The sequence below is a fragment of the Atractosteus spatula genome, chromosome 1, assembly GCF_055471065.1.
Source record: "Atractosteus spatula isolate fAtrSpa1 chromosome 1, fAtrSpa1.hap1, whole genome shotgun sequence".
NCBI lineage: Eukaryota > Metazoa > Chordata > Actinopteri > Semionotiformes > Lepisosteidae > Atractosteus > Atractosteus spatula.
Window position 1 is genome coordinate 72,848,101 of NC_142706.1, and position 15,834 is coordinate 72,863,934.

Genomic DNA, 15,834 nt, shown 5'->3' on the forward strand with positions numbered 1-15,834 from the left:
TGTTGAACGTTTTACTGTATAGCGTTATGTGACACACATAATAGAAATCGACAATTCCTTTTTTTAAAAAGAAGACTCCTATTCAATGTTATAAGACATTTTCAACCTAGCTTCTGCATGTTTTTAAAGAAGTATGAGGACAATAAAATAGCACTAAAATCTACCTAGAGTTTCATTGTGTCTTTTGGGACATTACCAAGATGATATTACCAAGACGAGCAACTGCATTTTCATATAGAAGGATATTCTAAAGCTGTCAATGTGGGGTTTGAGATTGTCAGTCTGCACTAAGGCATGCTGTGACTCAAACTGAGAGGTTTCTTCCATTTAGAAGACCTGTGCCTTCAGGCTGTTGATGGCAAACACCCACATTCACGCTGCATTAAGGTATGTCAGTGATCTCAATAAATCTGGCACAACTACACAGGGTTTATTTTCCTGGGTTATGATGGTCTGGTGTTGTCGGTATAAAGAGAGATGGAGCTGTGCTGTGGGTCTGAATTTGTTGGGAGGCCCTCCCTCCTAGTCTCGGTCTGCCAGTTAATCTTTCAGCCCCTCTTTTCAGCAATCACCAGTTCCGGTTTAACCCTGGTCATCATTCACAGTCTGAAACAGGAGATCAGACTGATACCAAGCAGCAGAATATGGAGGAAGAACTAGCTATTGGAGGAAGCAGTTCTTCCAATGCCTTGAACTACCATATAGTACAACATATGGGACTAGAACCGGTATACAGACCTAAAACTAGAATATGGATCTAGAACCAGCATAGGAAACTAAGTGTGGGCCGCAGAACTAAAACTAGAACATGTAACTAGAACAAATGCAACTAGAACTGCAACTAGAATCTGGAACTGGAACCAGTACATGGAATTGGAACCAGTCTATGGAGGAAGAATGTCTTTTGGATGAGAATGAAATGTTAACAACCAAACACCCGTGGGGATGGAGCAGTGTGAGCGACAGCAGACGCCCCCTCACCTTGATGCCCCCCATCCTCTGCTCGCCCCTGAACTCCTTGCCGTTCTTCAGCCAGTGGATGGTGGGGGTGGGGTTCCCGGCGGCGGCGCAGCGGAATTTCACCGTATTGGCTGCCGGGACCGCCAGCAGCTTCTTCTCCATCCGGTCGGGACGCGTCCAGTAGGGGGCCTCCCCTGGGGAGCGAGAGCAGGGCTCGGTTAAACCGGAGAGGGCAAGGGAGGGCGGCAGCCCCAGCCTTCGGCTGTCAGTGATGTTTAAAGGGGGATGATTTTGAGATGGAATATTGACCATCGGGGGGGACCCCCGTATCGCGGCACTTCTGGCTCTGACCTGGATTTGAACAAAGTTTTCCAAAGGACTCCGCCTCCTAGGGCCTTTGACAAAAAGAACCACCAAGAGCCGTGAAATCCATTTGGCAATGTGGGACAACTTACAAAAAAATAAAGAGACCGATCGCCTACGTGTGCAGTTTTGAAGATGGGTTAAATTGGATCAATGCAGACATAACACCAAACAGAGAAGGTCTGAGTCCCCGTCTTTTAAGGACAACCATTTGTTATTTATTTAAAATTGGTTTCAAGTAGTAAGAGAGCAGACTTTGCTGAATTTTGAATGAAATATTAATACATTTTTACTAAAAATAATGTGTGTGGCTCACAAAGGGGCATTTACAGCATTTAAGCAATGGCAGTAGGCCTAAAAAAGCTGGAAACAGTGATTTGATCACCTAATTGAGTGCCTGTGTCTCCTCCCCTGTAAAAAAACTGTGTTTTTCTCTTGGGCTGTGGACTTCCTCTACTGTAGTGTACCCCGAATTCTCCAACGCAGAAACTGCATGTTTGTTTTAACTACTATGAAAAATAAACCAGCAAATCGGATTCAAATCAGATAACTGCAGTTTGCAAGCAATTTCTGTTGAGCTGAGACAAATCTAAAAAAAGACCCCAGATAAAACACAAAGACAGAATTATATAAAAAAAGAACAAGCTCATTTCACTGGTCCGCAGAGGCTGGATATTAGTCAGATTAAAAGTTTTCAGCGAGCTCTAACTGATGGACTGAAGATTGGCTCTAACAAGCAAGACAAAATGTTATTCTTCACTTTTTTCCCCTATTAACAGCATGTAAGAAAAGCAATAACAAAACCGATAAAACTTGGGAAAATTCAACCAGCAATAAGTGAAGTCAATTTGAAAGGAGGTTGCAATGTTTGTACGTCTTAAGTGGTGATAAGCCAGTATCCCATGCAAGTTTTGTCTTATTTTCAATTATCCTAATTATTCAAAGGAACACAGGATCATTTTCCCAGAAGCCAATTAGCCTACTAGCATGACTTTGGACTATAGGAGGAAACCCACATGAACAGGGGGAGACCACACAGACAGCACCCCAAGTCCAGAATTGAACCCACAGTCCCAGTACTGTAAGGCAGCAATGCTAACCACTGCGCCACAGTGCTTCCCCATTCAAAACTATTGACGATATACAAAACACCCCAAGATTTGAGAGAAAAAAAGCAACAAATAATCGAAATGGTGGAGCATATTCAACATTTCAGTGTTTTGTAATGTAGTCAGTATAAATGCCGGTACTTGGTAGAACAACGCACTGAACTGACATACACCAGTTTAGTCTGTTATTCAGAGGTATGGTAAACATTACTGGCTTGTCTGAAGTCAGATGTCTTCCTGCAAAATGTTTTTTTTTATTCTGCTTGATGTTTGAATAGGATGAATTTTCAGGGGGAACAGGCAAGCCCTTATTTATACTGTTAAATAAAGGGTGGAAATAAACAAATTAAAGGCCCAGACGATGCTGTGGAAACTTCTGCTACAAACATGATGAAACACCGAAACACCAGAGCGGTGCAGCCTGCGGACGGAACACGCAGTGGACCTCATTGGCACTGAGCAGAGGTGGGTCAAAAAAAAGCCCAGAAGTCTGTGTGAACAAGCGCTTTCCAGCACACCGAGTCACTTCACATCTTAGCTAAAGGCTTCACGCCGCGTGCGAGCTCTGACACCGAGTCTGGCTGAAAAAGAAAGGATTTAAAAGGACAAAAAAAAAATCCATTAATCCCTTCAGAAAAATAGTGGAGCGTTTTCAAAGCCTGCACAAACAGAAACAGTCCCAGTGAATGGCGCAGTGCAGATAGCTCTTGCTTGGTGAAAAATCGGTCACGCACCTGAACTGAATTCCTGTATACTCAATGCTGTAGATTCCTACCCACCTTCCTGTTCTCTTGATTACCGACAGCCCCATCCCTTCCTTTCCCAGTCCTGCATTTCCCTAGCAACTCCAACGCAACCCCGTTTCCGCGGCAATCAGAACACGGAGCACCAAGCCTTTGGACAAGAAAAGCGAGGGACTGCGCTTTGCGTTTCTTCAGGGAGTTTGTGTAGGTTTTGTAAGTTTTTTTTTTACTGTGCTGCTGGCACTTTTGTGTATCTGTGCCGTATCCATATGTATAGACTTCCTTCCAGGTGAAACAGAGTCTGTTTGAACATAATACAGGTTGCCTAAGAAAGGATGAAGAAAAAAAATCACAAATCACGACGCAGTACTGTTTTAAATTTACAGGCAGGACAGCACTACCTCTTGGCTTTGGAGACCTGGATTTGATTCCTGGGGGTGTTATCTGTGTGGAGTTTGTAGGTTTTCTCCATGTTCGCGTGAGTTTCCTCAGAGTCCAAAGACATACTGGTAGGCTTTTTTCCCCCCGATAGCTTCTGGGAAGAATGGCTGTGGTGTGAGTGTGTGTGTTTGTGTCTTGTGTGCCCTGCTATGGACTGGCATCCCATCCAGGGTGTACCCTGCCTTGGCCCCGGTGCTTGCTGGGATAGGCCTTGGCGCCCCCATGGCCCTGAATTGGGTAAAGCAGGTAGAAAGGGGATGGAAAGGTTTACAAATACATTTCAAAGCCACAAAGTCGCCATCACAGAAAACGCCCACGCTGGGATGTAGGTAGAAGAAATCCAACATTAGTCCTCTTCAGGTGTGTGCCACTAGCATTGTGTTTCTTCTTTCTACTTTTCAGCCTGGAATTAACCTTCACTTGCTGCTTTACAGTCAGCGCACTCAGACGCAGGTCCCCCCTGGGGCCGTGTTTTAATTTTATGTTAATGAATTCTTCCCCTAAGCCTTCTGTCCAACCTCCTTTCAGCGAAGCGCTGTGTCTTCTAACAACCCCAGGCCGCCGGCACCAGGAGCCCATATAAAGTTGTCTTGTGTTATTTCTGGGCGGAGCTGGACAGGAGAACTCACACAGTGCGGCCAGGCTTGACAAATAGCACGCCTGTCATGTGATGTCTTTCTCACCCAGCATGTGGGCAGAAGTGTAAAACTAATTCATTTTCACAGCCCCCGAGGCAGCGCCAGAAGGAAACAGACCTGCAACAGGTCACCGTGATGCCGGCCATCGGAGAATGCCGGCCTTCTTCGAGTCAGAAACGTGTCCTGAAAGGTTCCCTGAGCCTCTCATTCAGTCAATGCGTGCTGTTTGCAAAACCCTCTGGGAGTGATACAAGAGTAGGAGGGAGAGTTGATTGTTTATGGAAAGACTCTCTAGGACTCAGTGGTCATGGGCCGAAAGCCGAATTTCAGCCCTGAATAGTGATTTGTTTGAAAAAAGAAAAACACAGAACACAGGAGCCAGTCAAAATCAGCCTCTTTATGGCTTAAGGCCCTGTTTAGCTGTTTAGCTCAGCCCAGTCTTTCTCCGAGGAATAAGATGGATTTAACATAATAATACAAACTGCAACCAGCTTGGCCCAGCGGAATTAAAAGGAACTTTTATTTAAGAAAGTCGGAACTAAATAGATTAATTAAGTTACATTTTCCTGCTCACAGGACTCGGAAAAAAAATCTAGCTGTGTGTAACTGCTCAAATAACAATAACCTAGCACGGGTAACAGGTAGGACCTGACGTTAATTTCATTAGCTGCTAATTGCTCTGTATCCTCGACAAGCAGGAAAGGGCACAGACAGAGGGTATCAGAGCATGCTCCAGTTCCTGAGGAAAAAACTTTGATTTACATTCCTGCTGTTAAGACAGTACATCGGTTACATAACACACATAATTACTCACTGAGTGCAAGTGGATTTTTTTAACTTCCCATTTCAGACGTGGTTTAACATTTGACTGCTTGCTTTTCTGAAACCTGACTCACCTGAGGTGATGGTGATCATTTATTGCTATATACTTGCTGCCAGCGATAGAGAGCCAGCTTTGGGTTAATTTGTGTGACCAACCAGGCATTTTTTTGCCACTGGTGTTCAATCGTTTGTGTGTATGAAGTACACACTCTAAATGTTAACCATGTGATTTCATGTTTCTTTGAACCAAAGTTTACTTTTGGCATCTCATTTTGCCTTTGTGTTTCACTTTTATTAGAGCACATGGTTTTCTCTGCTTTTTAAAAAACTTGTAATTGATTATTTACATGCATTTGTTTATTTTAGACCTTTCATTAATCTTAAACATATATTTTTTATATTTTTTATCAATTAATGTAGAATTCATTGCAAGTGTGCTTTTATTTTTTCTTTTCATTAAAACTGCGGCAATAGCAGAGACTACTGAATGTTAGCTTTTTCTGTTGGTACCGAATCGGCTGAGTCCTGGACAGCCTTCACTCATCCTTCATTGTTAGGATGGGACTACTGATTTATTTGAGTCTGTGCCTGGAGAAGCTTCTTACCGGCTGTTAAATCTATTCACACTAGTTGTGTGATGAGTGGTGTGTCCCTCCTACACTTGATCATTCTGATCCTTTTTGCGTTTCACTCACTCAGCTGTACAACTGTACAATATTTAAATGTCATTAATTGTTTTTCTCACACGCATCCATACAGTTTCCACCAGTGTCCTGTGATTCGTGTTTTGCTACGGACGCGGGTGAAGTACATGGGGTTGACATTGTCAGTGCCTTTTAGGATTTAGAATACTTGCTTCAGGTCCCCTTGTAGTCTTTTCAGTCAAATAATATTAAGTTAGTAAATTATTGATTAGTAGATCAATTCTCGCTGTCTGTCACTTTTCAGTTCTTTTTATCTTTTATTTCATGATTGTCTTCCATTCCTCTAGGAATATGGCTTGAAGGTTTAAGTTTAAAGGTTGCCCATAAGCACTAATTGAACAGTATGTCATCCTTGCTGAACTTGACTGGACAGACATGACTGAGAAATGAGTGAGGACTAACTATTGTTTGATATCTGTCAGTGTTAGAAACTGCACCAGTGCTATTTCAGCAGTCGTCTGTTGCCTACATTTAAGATTATTTGGATAATTCAAAATGTGTTTTAACTTTCGTTGTACTGTGATATAGGGGGCTCTGAGCTCTGATTGCATAATTAAGAAAATTAAGTGGGGGGCAGGGAGTTGGGCTTTATGGGTCTTGAATCATTTGTTTTCCTTGAGACACATGACAGCAATGCAGAATTGCAGTCTGCAAAGTCAATTGCTGAAGTGTGCTTTAATGCCTTCAAAGCGTTGGGGACTCCACAGCAGGGCAGTAGAAAACAGCTGAGCTGGGTATTTACATGCCCTGTCACCATAAAAGGAAAATCAGCTACCAGCCATTTCTTCTTGCTTCCCAGCATGTGACGTGAAGATGGGACCGAGAGTGAAAGGAATCGAGGAAACATAACTTTGACTCTTACCTTCTTGATCTTTTCATCGGGAGGGTAAAACGCCCCTTTGAAACCCAACTTACATTTAAACCTATTTGAAAAGACAGGGTTCCGGGAGGGAGATTAAAAGCTGGAAGCACATGTCACAATAATATGGTATGTTTGCAAGGTATGTGTTTTCTCATTGGAGCCGCCACAGAGTAATGAATGGCATGGTACTGTACGGGCAACATCCCTGAGCATGTCTTTGGCTTTGCTGAGCCCAATTCTCTCCTGTAGCAAGAGGCCAGGATGATGCATAAATTCCTTCTTCCTTGGGAAAGACATTTCTTTCTGGAACTTTATGGAAGGCAATAAAGCAAAGCAATGTGCTGGTTGATTATGTCTTGCTCATGTTTATTGCGCCTTCCCTTAGAAAATACTTCCATTCTCATCTGGGTGCACACACGTCTCTGCCCATAGCTGTTCTCCACTAATGCCTTCTGCATACTATTCAGGTTTCTCGCACTGCAGTGTTTTTTTCAACAGACCCAACTGCTGTGAAGTCTGGAACACAAGAGATTATAGATAGATAGATAATACTTTATTAATCCCGTAGGGAAATTTATTAAATTTCCTTCCTTCTCAAGTCTTATGAGAAGACTTGATGTAAGTATTCAAAATCCCAAAAGGCACTGACAAAGTCAATGGACTACTTCACACTTCACAATGAGGACACAAGGGGAAATTAAGAGGACTAGCAATTAAGACAGACACTCCTTTACGCAAAGGATAGTGGGTGTCTGGAGCAAGCTGCACTGCAAGCCCTGTTGTTGAAACAAGATGGGATCCTTGGATCATTTAACTGCACTCGAACACTAACATTATTCTGTCGAGCAGAATGGGCTGAATGGCCTCTTATCCTTTGTAAGTTCTTTTATCGCCCTTAAGTGGTGGTACTTATAATTTACCCTTTACCATAATTTTTGTCTGCTTTCCTCAATAAGACAGAAAGGATGGATGTAAAAGGAAACTTTTGGAAATCGTGAACCTCAGGGGTTTTGCTCACAGTGCATCACCGCTTGAATAAAACAGCGGTCAGCCTGATGTGCCCGGACTGGTGACGAGCAGCAGACCCTGAAGCCGTTACAGTACATCATGTGGCAGCAGACCCAGTAAGGTAAACATGATGGATCGGCATCTTGTCTAGAAGACTACACTGTGAAAACAAGAACGCGCCAAGTGTGAAAACAGAGACAACGAACGGAGGCAGACAGCTTAACGCACTTGCCGCCGAACCTAGAAGGTATTTCACAGCTTCCTGCAATAACAGCCCTCCCTCTTCTCCCTCATGCACTGAAATCATGTCAGCAGAGCTAGAACGGGTAGAGAGGAGTTACTGCACGTGTTGGTGCAAAGATCTCCTACGGCAGTCTTCACACAAAACCCTTTCCTGGCCACCTTTCTCAAGGAGACAAGACAGCCCCAGGCTTTTAGGGTCCACCCTAAGCATTTGGAGGTTCATGTGCTAAGGGATGGCTATGGTTTCTGTTGACTCCAAAGAGGCTGTGAAACATGTCACCAGCCACTTAACTCGCATTTGGGAATTTTTACATGATGGCGGCTTCGCAGCTTTGAAAATGTTTTTCCGTCTTGCCGTCTTCAGCCAAGGATTAAATGGACAAACACGGTGTGGGGCTTTTCTCAGGAAATCTCAGAAAACACTGGCCCCTTCGTGTGGGAACGAACTTCCCTCCGGCCAGACGAGGTCTTGCCTTCTATGTGTAAGCTAAGAGCCTGTATTTCAAGAAAAATAATAATTTGGTTGAAATGCGAAACAAACATTATATATTTATCTTACAACTGCATGTTATTCAGAAAGATAACAAATGCGTTTCTGTAATCGGAAGGTTTTCGTATAATTCCGAGGTATTTGCATCCCATAAATGGCCTACTGCAGTTAAGGAATTGTAGCCATTTCTTATGAGGAATAATTAAGAGGACTGGGACACTGGCTCGGGATTAGGTCTTGCCATGAAGATTTGCAGCAGACAGGATCAGGAGTAATTGTGTAATTTGCCTAGCAGACGCCTGTGAGTACACAGCCAGATTTAATTAGAGATTACATGGGCTCTTTGAAGGAGCTCAGTCCAGTCTGCAGGGACGCAGTACAAACAGTGCAGCCAATGAACCTGCTGCGTTCGGGTTTTGCAGCCCGGCCAGGAAAAACAGAACCGTGCACGACTGAGGTACACAGTGGCACAGATTAGAACTCGTTAGCATTCCAGATATTTTGAGGATGGAAATGAATCAGGGGCTTTGAAGTATGTGAACTACTGTACTTTTTGGGGGAGTGAAAACGTGAAAAAGAATTTAATTTTTAGAAAGAAGCATGGACACTATGATGGGCATTATTTTCACGAGGCAGCTACAATGAAACATTTAAGTTATCTGATCTTAGAAGTACATTTATATGCCCTGTAGGTGTAAAATGAAAATGACTTCTTATGTGTCACAAAGCAACTGACTAAAGTTTTAAACTGAAGTTTTCAATGTAGACAAGTTATCAACTCTAAACGTGATTTGCTATCATTCTAAAATCTGCCCTTCGCTGAAAGCAACAGATTTACAATTAGCAAAATCAAAAGGGTGACCAGATTTACAGGAGGTTTCTAACAGCTGTCTGATACTGGAACGTTTTAACGGCATCTGAAGCCTTTGAGATTTTGAGAAATGGAGGCACTTTACTCACATTTTTTGTGGCTTCAATGTCACATGTCCCATAACCTACTTAGAAAAGGACCTTTTTTCTCCAAACTAATTAGGAGTGGATTAGTGGAGGTTGCACACAAAAGGTTTTAAGTTTTTCCTAATCCCTTCTTTAAAATGCTACTGCCCTGTGACACAGGGGCAAATGAATGTCACGAGGCAGGCTTGTATTTAGGATTATATCTCTGTACTTGGCTAAAAGGTACTGTTTCAGACAAAAAAAAACATAACAACAATGAAATGGCAAAATGTGAAGGAAAACACCATGGATATGGAGAGTATGCGATTGATCAGTGAGTGGTATTTAATTTGCTGCGATGAGGCACATCCAACGGCTTAGTCCTCTGTAAGCTCTCAGTCTTTTAATCTGACCTACCCTGAAGACAGTTTCAGATAGGTTTTGATGTCTGGCATTCGAGGGGACAGAAACAGTAAGAGGACCATCCATTAATACCGTCTTTTGCAAAACATGCAGGACCAGTGTCAGAGGAGCGAGCTGCCTTTCTGTATAGGGAGCGTTCACAGATCAGTCTAAATGCACATGGGGACACTGCGATGTAGTCTGTCTTGAGCAAAGGACAGGACACTAGAAACATGAAACGCCGTCTCGGTTTCTATATCTGTCTACCCTCCATGCATGATGTCTGCCAACTGCTTTAACATGGGCCTCCGGGCTGAAGCTCCGCACCTCCAGAAGCTGTGCCTCAGTCAGCACTGAGCTGCGCGCTCTCCTGCTCTTACGCATCCCGCGAGCCGGAGCGCCTTCGGCCTGCTTCCCACACACATGCTTTCAATGTGATTGTCGCCCCACTCTCAGTGCAGTACGTCCCCCCCGCCTGCCAGCACTTCAGCTTCTCATTCCCTATTCCCAAAACATCTGATCCGAGCGACAACAAAAAATCCCTGAAAACTAAACACGATTTTGTTTTGGTTTGAAATAAATTACATCTACTGAAAGTAAAAATACCGATGACATGGGCTATGTGGTAACAGTGGTAACCATTTGCATGGGAGTAACTGGGAATACCTGTAAAAGTGACTCAACCAGAGCTCAGTTATCTGAAGTCCCCATTTATTCAGTGTCCAAAGTGCGCAGTCTAATGCAAGCCTGTTATTCAAGGGCTTAAGAACATTAGCTGCCCTCTTTCAGAGTATCTCTGGCCACAGACACTCTAGATATCTGAATTAAAACCACTGAGGTGGAAGTTGAACGCTGAATAAACAAAGGACACCTCAACGACCGGTTTAGTTCATTCGTCACTGCTCACTGAGTTCAATTAGCACCACGGTCATTTCACAAACCAGAGTGCACAACCGGAAACTACGTGGAGGTGCATTTAAAACTAACAACGGGAGGCATCTCTTTACCCAGAGGGTGGTGGGAGTGTGTAACAAGACACCCAGCCATGCTGTTGAAAGTGATGCCCTCTGTTCTCTCAAGAAGCAGCTGGAACAGATCCTTGGATCATTTAGCTACTAACTACCAAAGAGGTTAAATGAGCTGAACGGCTTCCTCTTGTCTGTAACCTTTCTTATGTTCTTGTTTTCTAAACCAGTGGTTAAGGTTCTAGCCTGAGTGTGCTCCTGTTAAAAAAAAAGATGATTTGCTTTCCATCTTTGCACTGATCCACAGTGTGAAAGTGTCTGGATATCCGTGCAAAAAAAAACAGGGATTCAAAATTCCCAACTTAATAGGGTAAATATGACCAAGGACCTTACTATGTGTTGTGATGTTCTTTAAGGAGTCTTACCAATGTGGAAGACTGTTGGACTCAAAGGACGTATGCTCAGGGCTTTGAGAGCTATAAAGTCTTAGATCTAAACCGATCAGGTCTGACTGGAACCCTCAGATCCTGACAGGAATGAGGTATGGGCTGTTATAGCACCTCATTTTTAACAGATCAATATCTTATTTAGGGAGCAGTGGAGCTGAGAGTGAGGAAAACACAATGTGGGATTAAATAAAACAACAACTGCACAGGCTCCACCTTTAGGGTGAAAAAATGTTTCCACTCAACCTGTAGAGCCAGCATACAAAATTATGTATGTACAGTACCTGTCTGAGTTTGCAAAAGACAAATGACTAAAATATACTCTAGAGCTGTTGCGACATGTGAATTTAAGAAGTCTGATGACACCACAAAAAGAAATATGTGAAGATTCTTCTCTGCTCTATCTAAACACCCCCACAAACCGAATGGAAGCAAATACACGCTGGCTATTCATTGAGTCATTGCCCTCAAAGCATTAAGATCACTGTGTATTTCCGAGATAAGAGGAAGGACAGCAGAACACTGCATTACCTGCATCGTCCGACTCTTCATCATCTTCATCGTCACCGGATGACAGAGAATCTATAAACAGAAAGAGAGCGTTACATTGCTGAGAGCTATTTTAAATTACTGAATGCTGAATTAATTTTTTATGCACTACAATCCTGTTGCTAAACATGCAGATTTAGAATAGATTAACTGGATTAAAGCTAAATGATATTACAAGACCATAGTCCTGCTAGTCCTGAGGGTGTGTGGCACTCCTGCTATTTAATATCTTAGAAATTTGAGCTTATCGCTTACTTTTCAGATAGTATGAGCTGCCAAATTTTAGTAACTCTTGTATGAGTAATTTGTGACAAATATACTGGGATCTAACAAATAGTGGAAAGCTAATGCACAAAGAGTTTGTACTTATTACCATTGCCTGCAAAAAATATTATTGGTTACATATTAAATATTTATATCTTAACAAATTTGCATGAGAAGTTGTTTCTCTGTAAAAAGAACTCATACATGCCGTAAGCAATGCTTAAAATGAATATTCATGGTCATCATTATAATAATTGCCTCTATGTTATTTTAAATTGCGACATTCCAAAGCACCGTACATACAAACCGGGGACAAAAAACAAAGCTGGAGAGGAAAATAAAGTATTAATCAATGCCTGTTGGGTTTCGAGGCAAGACTTAAAAACACTCTTGAGTCAGGTCCTCTGATAGTATTTGAAAGCGTGTTCCACAGTCTATGTGCCCAGACACAAGACACAAGAACCATGCATGAAAGGACTGAAGGCTGAGGTTGGGATTATAACTGGACAACGGTTTAGTGAAATAAGAGGAGAAAAATCAATATGATGGTTTTTGACTGTAGCACGCGTAAGATTTTAAAATCAATTCAGGACCCCATTGAAAGCCATAGTATGCAGCATTATATTGTGTTTGCCTATAACATGTGCATAAATATGCTTTTGTACACTTACACCAAGGTAGAGTATGGTAACACAAATGGAATGACTTAACTCTGTAGTATAGAATTGTTTAGATAACCATTATTTAGATCAGCTAGAATAGAAGAAGAGTTACCAAATCCTAAATTATCCTAAATCCTTAATTTTTTTATTGAAATATGTTCATTTTAAAATATATTTACATTTTTAAATCAAATTTATTTGGCTGATACCTCTGTCCAAAGCAACATGCGTTTGCAGCCTTCTACACAGGTGATATTTGACAGGGACGATCCCGATGAAGGCCCGTGCTCAGGGGCGTAACAACAGTGTCTCAACCTTCCAGCTACAAGTCCAGCTCCCTAACCACTGCTCCACACTGCAAAATCATGTACTCTACCCTCAGAACAGACATTTCATGATTTTATTACTCAGAAATATTTTAAATCCAGGTCTCTCTTGGCACTCAGGTTTCTCCTTATTATCAACGCCAACATGCAGAGAATATAAAATTTTTCAAGGGCCCATGAAACTCCACAATAATTGTATTTACCTGACCTTGAGGTTTCTCGTGCAATTGCACTTGAAGGTTAATGAAAGCCAGCTGTTATCACAGCTCCGGTATACTGTATGTTGTCACATGGAGACTTCCATCAAGACGCAGGTTGATTCATTGATATAATCTCTCACCATTATTAAAAAAGCTATTATAAATTTTGTAAATATAACTGGATTATTTGAAATGAAATGTCAATGTATGTATGGAATAAAAACAGCTTCACAATGAAAGACATGGCATCCTGAGGAATCATAAAACTTTGTGTAACTGGTATTTTCACCATAAACTACCCAGGAACTGTGCTATCAAATATGACCCTTCACCAGAAAAACAAGAGGAAAATCTCTTTCAAACAATCTGACACCTATGTTTAGTTATTTATAAAATAACACAGTATTTTATATATGTTTTGAAAAGAGTATGTTTTTAAACACAGGTAAAAGCAATATTGTTGGTAAAATTATATTTTAAAACATTAAATTGACAGTATCTCGATCCAAGCCAAGTACTTTCGGATTGTCTTTGATCAGTAGCGGTAAACTCTAATTTAAAAAGTTAAGCTGGCAAAATTCCCAACATGCGAGTGAAAGCAAAGTTTCAAATTCCTCGCCAACCCATCTGTTTTCGATAATGAAGCATTTCAGGCTAATTGCTTTGTAATTAGTTGTCAATAACCGGCTCAGCTGGTACCCTGAATTTACAGACAAATGAGCCAAATTAAATGAGCATTTATCCTCCTCTTAGTTTTCTGTAAACAAAGATGGTCATGGATGGTCTTAAAAAACTCTTGTGTGTTTTTTATTTTATTATATTCACTTTTGGGTAAAATGTTTGGGTTGTTAACTGTTACACTTGGGAGGTCCCAGCTGGGAGTAGAATGTCTGAAAGTGACTTGGCAGCAGCACTATTAGTAGCTTGTTACCTGTGTTCTGGTCTTATTCCTTAAAACAGTCAACCCTTTGCATGGACACAGAGGGTTAAAAACGAGAGACAGGGTTCCTACTGTACATCCTCAGCATGGAGTGCTGACAGGAGATTTTAAAATAAAATCTACAAGGAAACGACTGAAAGACTGCAATAGTGCCAAGAACCCAAACTCAAAAAAGGCGTTGTGTAGGCCAGCGTTGAAAGGTGTAGCTGCACATTTAATCACTTCTTAGTCATTACGTTGGCTTCCACCACCCACACTACTATGATTTATTTATTGTAAGTTTGATTTGCAAACTTCAAGACATTTACAGTAGAAGGCTCCAGCTAAGCTGTCTATGGGCCACTCTAGATGCATTCCAGCAAGGTGAGAATGAAATGCTTTGGTCATATAAATAACAACTTCAGACCACAATGCTACTCTCAGCTCTTTTGCACCACAGTCTAGCCAGCTAGCAGAGTGAGAATGGGTATGTTCCACATTACTGTTCAATTTAAATGTTTTCTATTTAGTATACAGCTGAAAGTAAAACCGTTGACACCTCTCCCTCTGCTGATCACAAAATACTGCCCATGACCTGATGGAAGGTTTCTTCAACATCAAGTACCGCACTTTTAATTCGTATCTGGTGGTGGGATTAAGGCTGTGATTTCATCTGGGCCACAGCTTCAAAGTCCGTTCTTTCAATTTGGTAAATCACAAAAAAAGTTTATGAATGGAAACAAACAAAAAATCATGATATGCACAAAACACCAACCATTTCCAACGTCCAAACTAAAAAAAAAAGACTTTTTGGTAAATCCTGTCCGGTGCAAACCTCTGCTGTTCACCTGGGTCATGCTGTTTTGCACCTGGAATTCTTGATTCCAGTGCAGGCGCAGTCCTGTATATCATTGCAACAGATATGCTCCAGTGCTTTCTATTTTACTACAAATCATAGTTTCTATCGTTCATGCGAACCATTTGTGAGTTACTGTGCAGTGCTGATGGCAATGCTCTGAAAAAAGAGACATTCTATCACTTATCTTCTGTCTCACTGGATTTTAATACCTCCCCAGAGGCTGGTCCACATATATTAGGGGTTTTCAAAATGCATTTCCCTTGTTTGCCAGTGTTAACCTTATTTAACCCAGAAAGCCCCACTTATAGGCAGCTGTGTCCTAATCTCTTTAAGATAACCTCTACATGCCTACAGCTAGATTCAGACTCCCAATCAATGCTATACTGCAGGGAGAAGAAAACCTGCAGTTCACTAACACTGCACGTCACAGCTCAGGAACATGTGCTGGAAATGCTAGAGCTTTCTTAAATTATTAATATTACTAATAATATTTCAGTTAATTTCAGATAGAGAGCTGCTGACGTTATTGGAGGCTAAGCCTATATAGTTCATGGCTCTCTCTGTTCTATTTCACTGACTTTAGATGACGTAAAAATGATTTACAAAATTCCTAACTGAATTCCTACAACACATCTCGCTATTTTAATCTAAACGACAGTAGCATCCGAAAACCAAAAGAGCCCATGCGATATTCTTTGAGTGTCACGTTTTCTATTAGTGGCACCACAGCGGAGCGGCTTAGGTTGACATACAAGTCAAGGTCATGCTGCAAAAAAAGAAAGCAGGTGCCCCCCCACCACCACCACCACCTGGATGGGATGCTGGTCCACCACAGGAGTGACACCACAGCAATGCTGGTCCCCGTTCTAAAGCTGGCTGGAGCAGAGCCACCAGGGTGAAGCACCTCATCGAGGGCACAACAG

At 41.8% G+C, this 15,834-nt stretch overlaps 1 protein-coding gene across 5 annotated transcripts in view; it reads right to left on the reverse strand.

Moving 5' to 3' along the window:
* Nucleotides 1-15,834, reverse strand: part of fgfr3 (fibroblast growth factor receptor 3) — a 78,319-nt gene that overhangs the window by 33,768 nt on the left and 28,717 nt on the right. For all 5 annotated transcript variants that reach the window (XM_088918818.1, XM_088918833.1, XM_088918826.1 and 2 more), the window contains exons 4-5: nucleotides 11,664-11,714; nucleotides 982-1,154 (exon numbers count right to left, since the gene is read on the reverse strand). In XM_088918818.1, coding sequence (XP_088774944.1) covers nucleotides 982-1,154; nucleotides 11,664-11,714 — 224 coding nt within the window. The remainder of the gene's footprint in view (nucleotides 1-981; nucleotides 1,155-11,663; nucleotides 11,715-15,834) is intronic.